Raw genomic sequence first — 10,407 nt, forward strand, 5'->3', positions numbered from 1 at the left:
AGAATGAAACTCTCATACGCTTGCCATCTCGAGAGCCAATGCACTTGCCTGGCTTGCACTTCAAAGCCCCGTGTGACTTGGATCAGTTCAAGCAAAGAGTGATATTCTGATGTTCCGTTATATTGTCATTGGTTTCATTCTTGTTTGTCGTCATAAATTACATTTGGGAGTGTCAGTCCCTGGCTCGTGTAAAACGATAATCGACTAGGTCATTCTTAAAGAAAACCCAGTTCGCATAAGCTTTATTGGTTACGTAGTCATGGAGATCGGAATGCATAACGAGTTGTAAACAAAAGGGCCATCGTTATTATCAAACTGGACCTACAAAGTTAGAGGTAGATCGTGTTTTGCGGTGCTCTGTGTCGCCATATTATGTTTTTGACGGTACCAAGCATGACATTAACTGGAACTTTTTTGGGCCATATGTTAACAGTCAACATGACATTTCAGAGTAGTAGTCCATCACGGAAGTCATTGCGTCGTCTGTCGGCGCATCGCTGCGTCACAGTCAAAAGGTTTAACTGCTCTTAACACATAGTACGCGTCTATCAGTATACTTCATTTAATAATGATTATAGTAGTTAACGTCTTCAATTTTAAAGCACAACGGCTATGTGTCGTTGAACGAAGCCACTTCATTAGCGTGGACAACAACAACAGCAACAACCTCCACTGTAGTTCTTCAACACCAACAACAGGGATCAAAAGTCAGCAATACCAACACCAAGACGCATAATCTCAGTTAGATAGAGATTATTTTGTAGGACATACGAATGGCATGTCCCAAAACGGCGTCTTTTTTTTTACGGACACAGTCTAAAATAAATATACCAGAATACGTTGAGCCCATTAATCAACAAGGCTTGTACCACTGATGAACTATGCATAAATTAACATCCCACTTGTGCTACTGGCGGAGTGTGTCCATCATGTGGACAAATCCTGCTGCCCGCGTTAGATCTTATCATACTTCGCCGACACAGAAACAGCACCGTTGACAACTTTCGGTATGAAACTAAAAGTAAATAATCGTAAGAACGCGAGCGAAGAACTTTAAATTGCTTACTTACAATATACTTTCTGTAGTCATGGAAACGCTTGTCAATATTTGTAGCGCTTCAAGCCGCATCACTCCAAACACTTCAGCAGAATAAAAAGCTCTTTACTGCAACTACTGAACACGAATATTTATTTAACATTTGAGAAGTTTGAAATTATTAAATCTCATTTCTGCATCAATTATTTATTTTATTGCTTCTCCTTTTTTCAATTGTTTCCTCGTCATTATGAGCACATAGCATCCTTATATTCTCTCTTTAATGACAGCATATGACAGCATAAATTATAAAGAAAATGGTAACCAATGTTAGTTTCATTTATTCATGTTTTGTTTACATGACATTTTTTAATATTTGAATAGATTGAGACTAAAAAAACCGAGGTTTTATTACCATCAGAGAACGGCTTGAAGCTGAACAAATGTCATAGAGCGCTCAATCATATTGCGTACACCATCAACGAACTGCAATCTAAAGGATCATTACCTGATTGCAATGATATATTACCTCGCATTTTATTAGACTCAAAAATTTCTGACCGAGAACTTGAAAAGCTTATAGCAGATGTCGATCTTCTCAGGCGACTTACCTTTAAAGTGCATGGAACTAAAAGTTTAGAATTTATAATATCTCTACCCCAAGTTTTTATTTATTATAAGCAAAATGTGTGTTTTATTGTTTTTCTTTTATTTTTTTGTTTACTAATTATATTTAGTCATCCATGCCGATTTTTAGAAAAGTCTCGTGTCGCCTAATTGAAAACATCATGGCTCTTATTAAAAACATAATTTCTGATGTTACGAATTCAAGTTTATCTCAATGTCTTAGCCAGTGCTACGAATTGGCAGTTTTAATCAATGATAAAAAATGTTGTATATATGTTGCCAATACTTTTTATAACTATGGCATTAATTTATGGCGCTGCAAATTTAAGGATGAAGCAGTTGCTGCTTGGCAGGATTCAGTTACTCTCCATAGACAGAACAAAGACGAAACTTCTATTACAAGTTTTGTGAAAAAGCTCGAGCGGTTATCCCTTGCTCTTATTGATATGGGAAAATCGAAACAGGCAGAGCATTTACTAAGCGAAGCTGTTGCCGAATTAATAACTTTTAATGAACCTGAGCTTCGAAAATCTTTCAAAATTTTGTCAATTCACAAAATTATTAAAAAGTTTGACGATTTAAATCACATTCTTAAGCTTTTGGTCAATCTAAAAATACCAAATCCTAGCCGATTTTCAAATATTCATCAAGATCTAGAACTTAATGGATTAGTACTTGAATGGGAATTAAAACTCCTTATATCTTCAAAAAAGCTGCCACCAGCTGAGGACATTTTTAAACTTTACCAATCTTTGGAAATAATTTATGAGGAACGACATCCCGTAAAACTGGCGGAGGTTTACTTGATGTGCTGTTTAGCTATTATAAATTCAGGAAACTATGACTTATCTTTAGAAAAAATGTCATCTATATATAACTCTTTAGAGACACATGTATGTATGAGGCATAAATCATTTGTGTGGTTTCTAATATGATCTGCAGATATTTGGTGATGACATTGGACATACTAAGTACATAAAAGACATTTCGGCTTCATTTGCATTATATATGTCAATAGTCAAGCACCAACAGGGTCAATATGATTCTCATTTATTGAATAAAGCTGTTGCATTGTGGTTGGAACTAATGGAATCTGGAGAAATCGACGAAAATTGCATAGAGCGCTCCTTCTTCTTGTCAAATATAGGTAAGTACATACAGATTAACACGCGTACATTCTAACATAAATCAGAACTACTGAACGACTTTCTCGAACTGTTAGGAGGTACTCAATCTCAAGTAAATATACTAAATAGTTTCCAAAAATTGCTTCAGGGAGTAGACGAAGACCTCTTGACTCGACAAAAATTTCGCTTAGCATCATCATACATGAACCTTGGTTATAGTGGAACTGCTTCAGAGCTCCTTCGGTCGTTTCAGGTTTTTTCAACCTCTAGAAAATTTGACGATATTTTGGAATTTCGATCATTAGAGATCGAACTTTTTATTTCCTCAGGAAACCTTGAAAATGCAAAAGAATCTGCTCTGGCTATTAAAAAATATGTTGTAGAATACGATGAAGTTTCTATCACTATTTCCGATGTCAATGCGCAGGCATCAGTATGCCGTGCGTTATCAGCTCTTCTTTTGGCTTTTGTAAGTGTAAAAATGTTTTAAAGGTACAAATCTAACTTAAATAGGGTCAACCAAAACAATCACTGGAATATTCTAAAGCATCCGTGAAGCTGCTTAACAGAATAATTGCCAATATTTCCGGCGGACTGAACATGTTGCGTGCTACCGCTCCAAAATCTTGGAGATTTATGATTAACCTTATTCGTTCATACTATCAAGTTTCTGCTACATACGACCATATTGGGATGGTTCGTGAATCCGAATTTTACTACTCTGAAGTCGTTCGTCTTTGTCATCTTGTGAAGTCTCCTGGTTTGACTGCATATTACAATATATTAGTTTCAGATTTTTACATCAGGTCAGGAAACATCACAAAGTCTTTTAGTATAATCAACGATCTTTTATCAAGTGATTTTACAGAAAATCCAGTTTACTTGGCTCTTTTAGAATTTACATTAGGTAAGTATTATAAGGAAATAGGCGAGACTGAGGAAGAACGTGCAAGATATAATCTGGCAGAATCAAAAATTATTAGTTTAATAAATAGCGCCGGTTCCCATATAACAGATATTGAGAGCATGTTATCAAATCTCAGTCTTATACCAAAACGAAGGTCAACAAGAAGTGGAGTAAAACAAACTTCCCAGCATTTTTATCTTGATGGATTAAGAGGTGAAGCATTACGGTCACGATCATATTATCACTTGATGCAAGAAGAGTGGGAAGAAGCAAACGCTTTACTTCAAGAATCTGCCTCTCTTGGATTTTATCACAAGCACAAATTGCAACAAAATTTAGCAGAATCAAGGCATCAGTTTTTGAATGCAATGTCAATATTACAGAGTGATCCGGTATTTGGAGTATTGCAGGAGTCAGCTTTGTCGATACCTAGCGTCATCCGATCAGCAAACAAGGCCACTAAAGAAAATGAGGGATTGACCAAGCCTCAATCAAGTAATACTGGAAGGCTGAATAGAAAGAAGACTACAAAAAACGGTATTGTAGAGGTTGAAAATCTTCTTTCGAAGTCGCGAGCAACTATTCTTGAGACATTTTTTTGGTCTTCTAATGCTTGCTCTTCTAGTGAAAAATATTTACTGAGTAATCGACTTGGTGAAATATTACTGTTGCAATCTGCAGTTGGATCTTCATCGAAAGAGGATGGACATACGCTTGCTGCAAATTACTTCTATGGTGAGCATCCTAATTTAAATTATGAAACGAAACTTATAATTTTAGAAATGAGCAAGGGCCAGACTTTAGTTAAAGACGTTTCAAGCAAAGAGGAATCCTTATTATATGACTATGAATCAAGTCTGCACCTTCGTTCTCGTGAAAACTTAGTTGATCTTAATAGCTTTCAAAAGGAGTATATTGATATTATTCCAGACAGATGGGCAGTTGTTTCAATTAGTTTATGCGACGACACAGATGATATGATAATTTCGAGGTTTCAAGCTGGAGAAAGTTCTTTTCTTCTTCGTCTTCCATTAAATCGACATAGCAGCAGAGATGCAGATGAAGATATTTTTTCTTACAAAAGCGCATTAGAAGAAATTCGAGCAATAATCGCGTCATCTAACGATACAGCTCAAGCTTCTAGGACAATGCAAAATGCGACTAAGAGCCAGAAGCAGGATTGGTGGGCATCTCGAAGAGCTCTCGACTCCAGGTTAAAAGAATTGCTAGACAATATCGAATATTGCTGGCTAGGGGGATTTAAAGGTATACTGACTGGAAATGTGAGAAATCGAGATTTGCTTTCGAAATTTAGCACGTCATTTTTGAAGATTTTGAAAAAGCACCTACCATCTCGTCGGATTTTGCGGACAAGGCGAAGCGAAGCTTCAGCTACAAAAAAGAAAACTGATGAGGTCAAAATCGACCCAAGAGTTTTAGAACTTTTCATGGGACTAAGTAATCTAGACGAATCCGACAATTCTGAAATGCTCGAAGATTTAATATATTTCATACTTGATATCCTTCAGTTTAATGGTGAATGTAACGCATACGACGAATTGGACATGGATCAGGTGAGTAATTGGTAGGAATGAAATGGAAATATTGACAAATGCTTACGAATAGTAGATTATTATTGAGCTGCAAGAAATCCTGAGGGCTTACCGCGACTCTATTGAAGACCTAGACGAAAGTGTGGAACATTTGGTTTTAATTCTTGATAAATCGTCACATATGATACCTTGGGAATCTTTACCTTGTCTTCGCGGTAAATCAGTTTCTCGAGTACCGTCTCTTACATGTCTTCATCAGATTTTCAAAAATCGTGACAATAGACCTCTTAATGTCTCAAATGGCGCGTACATATTAAACCCAAGTAGTGACTTGATGAATACTCAGAGTCAGTTTGAACCAAGACTTGCAAGGTAACAGACATTTGGAAATTGTGGTTGTTTAGTATTAACAGTTTAAATTAGTTTTCACAATTGGGAGTCAATAATTGGGCGGTCTCCGACGGAAGACGAGTTCAAAAGAGTATTAGAAACCAAAGATATCGTGTTGTATTTCGGTCACGGAGGAGGAGAACAGTACGTAAGAACTAACCAGATTAAAAATCTTCAACACTGTTCTGCTACGTTTCTACTTGGATGTAGTTCTGGAGAATTACATAGCTCTGGAGAATTTGAGCCCTGGGGTACTCCGATCAACTATTTAATAGGCGGATGTCAAATGCTAGTCGCAAATTTGTGGGATGTGACTGATAAAGATATAGACAGATTTTCTGACGCAATGTTAAGCAGCTGGGGTTTGTATGATTCTTTTTCTGCTGACCTAGCGGAGAACCAAAAAAGGTGTAATATTGGGCAATCACTATCTAGCGCAAGGGAAGTTTGTAATTTAAAATACTTGAATGGAGCTGCGCCAGTATTGTATGGTATACCATTAATGGTTTAACTATAGGAATAATACTATATTGTTGGACAAAATTTTCAATTGTAAATAAACTTTGTAACGAGACAAATTATTGGTATGAAGTACCATTTACAGAATTGATGAAATTTTAATAAAACGATATTTTACTTTTTATCGAAAATTAAAAGGCATTCATCAGCTTTTGGTCGAATGGAGTATCGATCGTTAGATTCCATCTATATCTTGTTAAACATTTTCGTCAATCAATAACCAAAAATTAAGTTTACCGATATATCAGTCGTCCGTGGTGAAACTATAGTAGTGTATGATGCGTAAATATACGCGACAGCCAATTTAATATCTTGGAGAGCAAGGCTAGTGCATAGTTAGATCTAGCATACAAAGCTATGGGTCGTGTCAAAAACTTACTTCGAACCAACGCATCCGCGAATACCAGCACCAAAAGCTAAAAATGACCGATTCATCTTACTTAAATTCGGGTTGTTTACAAACCAGCGCTCAGGATTGAATAATAATGGATCTTCAAAAACATTCGGATCACGATGAAGTGTGAATGGCTGAATAGATACAACAGTTCCACCAGGAATAAAGTAACCACGATTAAGTTGACCATAAAGAGGACTTGACGGTCGATAGTTAAGACCACCAGGAGGTACAACACGTGGCTCACTAGCAGGAATAGGTGCGTAAAGGCGTAAGGCTTCTTGAACAGTTCCTTGTAAATAAGCAAGCTTGTCAATTTCTTTAAAAGCTGGCAACGAGCCACCATTAGATTTAACAGCTGAACGAATTTCGTTTTGCAGCTTCGACTGAATTTCTGGGTTCTTAGAAAGATGCCATGTCAGGAAAGTCAGCACAATTGCACTTGTTTCATGACCGGCAATAATGTGATCTGCAATCTCGCTAGCTGCTTCTAGTTCATCAAGACCTCCCTTTATCAAACGATTTGCAATCGAGTCATGAGGATAGCCAGATTTGCGCATGCTCTCAATAATCCAATTATCAATATCTTCAGCAGCCGAATAAAAATCCTTAGAATATAGATATTGTGCAATTTTGGGCAAATACGGACCAAAAAACCATGAAGTAAATAAGATTTTAAATTTGCCTAAAATAGCTTCCCTCACTGCACCGTCACCCAAAAGATTTGAGCCATGACCTTTTCCAAATTGAAATGCAGTAATAACATCCATTGCAAGAGATCGAAAAAGCTTGATGACTTCGATGGGCTGAGGGCTGTCCAAGTAAGACTCCAATTGTTGGAGTTTTTCAAGAATGAGGGACTCAATGAAAGAAGCATTAATAGCACTTTTTGAATAAAGTTGATGAACTACCTTGCGACTTCTGCTATGGGTAGCTTTGTCGATGGCAGAAAAAGCGTTAACCTTCCCATAAACCGTAAAAAGAAAATAGAAGTGAGATTTGTCGTAATTATCAACGTATATATTTTTGACGTAACCTGGATCGGCGATGGAAACTTCGTTAGGACCCAGCCGAACAATAGATCCATATTCAATGTGTAATTTGTGGATCAGTCGGTTCCGGCGTTCAAAGTACGTGTGCCAGAGAATCCACCAATTGGTTAGAATAGTAATGATTGGACCCGGAACTTTGAACAGTGGATTGATCTTATAAAGAATAAAAGCAGTCGCACCTGCAATTAAAATTCCGAGAGCTAGTGAATTTTCGATCATGATGAACCATGCATCATCAAATTTTAGGTTGACGTTCTCAGGAAAGGTGCATGTTACGAAATGCTTTAAAATTATAGTTTTAGCAAAATTAAAGCGTATCTATCTATCTGTAAGAGCGTATCCAAGTTTTATATATGTATAACTAAATGCATGTATACTGTTTGATTTTAAATTTTAAAAGTATTTATTTTATATACATCTATAGAGATTGAAGTTATTCCAAAAATTCTCATGAATTTAGTTAGGGCCATTCTAGGAGTATTTGTATCGCACTTTGTGTTAGAGTTTAATAATGTTAGTTTATAGGTTTACATAAAATGTTCCCGCATTATTTGTCAGAACAGCAGCCCCGCATTCTGGAGACTGCTTGTTGAAATCTCTCATAACTAAATCAGGAACGACATAGGTTGACTCACAATTTCTTTATTTTTGATGGCAACGAAACGACCGAGAGTATCCATTAGCCAATCATCTGGCAGTCCGGCTAAGGACTCGCCATCGCCTAAAAGGGTTGGGATGCTAAGTAGCATTGATCCAATCGCAGTTACTACTCGGCAGACAAGTGCTTGTCCAGCTTGCAGAAAACAAAAAGTGAGAATTAAAAAAAAAGTTTCAATGCTTTATTTGTCGACAGAATGACTGATTCTATAGACAAAATGTATTATGGAAAACGGTGTTCCTCCATGTAAACGATGCTCTTCTAGAGGATTACTTTGTTATTCAAACAAATCAGTGTTAAATCTCATGCAAGAGCAAGTAAAGTGAGTTAATTATTTTTTTTATGGTATTCGAAATAATGTTTTAATTTTTTTGTGCAAAACAGATGGAATTCGCATATGAAACGTAATTTTAGTCGCCTTCAAGCTGCCGTGAACGAGTCTCGTGCAGCGCTTTCGTTACCTCCTATCTTGGTGATGGACGAAATCGAAACAGTAGAAGACGAAGCAAGACTAAGAGAATCAGATATTTTGAGTGACGACGGTCTTGATCATGGTGATGGTGCAGCATTTGGAGCCGACAGCTTTGCAGACGCGCCTTTAAGGTCTTTATATGAAGCCACGAGGGTTAGCCCGCACGACAAACATGGTATTAGGCAGGATACGGAATTGCAATCTCGTGGTCTTGTGCTTGATAACGACTTCATTTCTCGTGGGGTAATAACTTTGGCTGAAGCTGAGCAACTTTCCAAGGTATACTTGGGAAAATTAGATCATTTTTTTTACGAGCATCTTCAAAATTATCCTGATTTTGCAAGCATTCGCAAGGTATCGACATTGCTGGCTTTAACTGCATGTACAGTAGCCTCCCTTCATGATCCTTTGGGTAGCGAGTTATATGATATCCTCAGTAAAGAGCTAAGAAATCTCACTTCATCACTTATGTTTCGCCCAAGATTAGGCATTGAGGATATTAAGGCAATGTGTATGGCGAACTATTGGATTGCTGACATGACGTGGATGATATCTTCTTTGGCAGACAGAAAAGCGGTCTCGATGCACTATCATACTCAGCATCTGGATCAACCTAACACAGACCGTGAAGGCTTTAACCAATCTCAATTATGGCTTCTTATTTATCTTTCGAATGAACAAATATCGATATTACAAGGTGTGCCACCTTCTGGCGTGGGACGTGCCTTTGTGAATTGGGAAAATCATCTGGCTTCATCATTTGCAGGCGAAACCGATCTCCGGTTGGCCACTCATATCGACATGCTATTAATACTAAGTCGATTTCGAGAAGTATGCGGTTTAGGTAATCGAAAACTTGTCGATGAAAAAGTTTTCCCTGTTCTTCGAGAATTTCTGAGCAAATTAGACGAATGGGGAAATAAATGGTCAGGTAAACTTGCAAAAAATAGGCATATAGGCGAGTTTCCATCAGAAGCTGTTCAAATTCATTGGAGGTTTTCAAAGTTTTACATTGCGACCTTCGCGTTCAGAGGGTTGACGGTTAATTTTAATACAATACTGTCAAACGAGACTAGAGATATTGTCAATCTGGCAATCGACGCTGCATATTCTATTTTAGATCTTCTTTTGAATTCTAATGCTCTTCAGACTCATTTGGTTGGAATGCCACATTATTTTCATATAATGTTTGCTTTTGCGGCGGTTTTTTTATTAAAAATTGCAACTAGATATGGCAAACATATTGTGATTGATGTCGAACGAGTTTTTAATTCCATTCAACAGGTGCTGGAAGTATTTGCGCAATGTCCATGTGCGCGACAGCACTTGGTCCATCGAATTACGAAAGGACTGACTCAAATGTTGAAAGTTTCCAAAATACAGATTAATCAGGATCATATAGCGCAAGATGGTAATAACCAACAAATTGAAATTAACGATTTTAATGCAACCGCGCCATCTATGCAATCAATTAACGTGGAAATCACACGTGATGATAATCACCTTGAAGACGTGATTAATAATATTTTTGATGAAAGTTCCACAATTAACTTTCAAGATTTTAATTCTTTGTCTACGCTGCCGCCATCTTGGTTAAGTGATTTTTACATGTAACTACTATTATAAATGTTACTTAAAGTATTATATTGCGTTAGTTATCTATTTATTGATA

The 10,407-nt window shown here is 37.0% G+C and overlaps 3 protein-coding genes across 3 annotated transcripts; 2 read left to right on the plus strand and 1 right to left on the minus strand.

The window, feature by feature from the left end:
• Nucleotides 1-1,127: 1,127 nt before the first annotated feature.
• Nucleotides 1,128-6,267, plus strand: V1514DRAFT_337979 (peptidase family C50-domain-containing protein). Its single transcript, XM_066928770.1, has 9 exons — nt 1,128-1,365; nt 1,421-1,723; nt 1,774-2,556; nt 2,606-2,810; nt 2,856-3,259; nt 3,304-4,432; nt 4,478-5,271; nt 5,327-5,622; nt 5,674-6,267. The coding sequence occupies exons 1-9, from the start codon at nt 1,354-1,356 to the stop codon at nt 6,149-6,151; spliced, it is 4,404 nt and encodes a 1,467-aa protein (XP_066780976.1). The 5' UTR covers nt 1,128-1,353; the 3' UTR covers nt 6,152-6,267.
• Nucleotides 6,145-8,010, minus strand: V1514DRAFT_299271 (cytochrome P450). The gene is made up of 3 exons (XM_066925510.1): nt 6,539-8,010; nt 6,397-6,484; nt 6,145-6,345 (listed from the first exon to the last, which is right to left on the minus strand). The coding sequence occupies exons 1-3, from the start codon at nt 7,822-7,824 to the stop codon at nt 6,274-6,276; spliced, it is 1,446 nt and encodes a 481-aa protein (XP_066780977.1). The 5' UTR covers nt 7,825-8,010; the 3' UTR covers nt 6,145-6,273.
• Nucleotides 8,011-8,175: 165 nt separating this feature from the next.
• On the plus strand, nt 8,176-10,407 carry V1514DRAFT_337986 (uncharacterized protein). Its single transcript, XM_066928771.1, has 3 exons — nt 8,176-8,415; nt 8,476-8,585; nt 8,648-10,407. The coding sequence occupies exons 1-3, from the start codon at nt 8,257-8,259 to the stop codon at nt 10,347-10,349; spliced, it is 1,971 nt and encodes a 656-aa protein (XP_066780978.1). The 5' UTR covers nt 8,176-8,256; the 3' UTR covers nt 10,350-10,407.

This window comes from Lipomyces japonicus (genome assembly GCF_038497905.1).
Source record: "Lipomyces japonicus strain CBS 7319 unplaced genomic scaffold V1514scaffold_67, whole genome shotgun sequence".
NCBI classification, from domain to species: Eukaryota; Fungi; Ascomycota; class Lipomycetes; order Lipomycetales; family Lipomycetaceae; genus Lipomyces; species Lipomyces japonicus.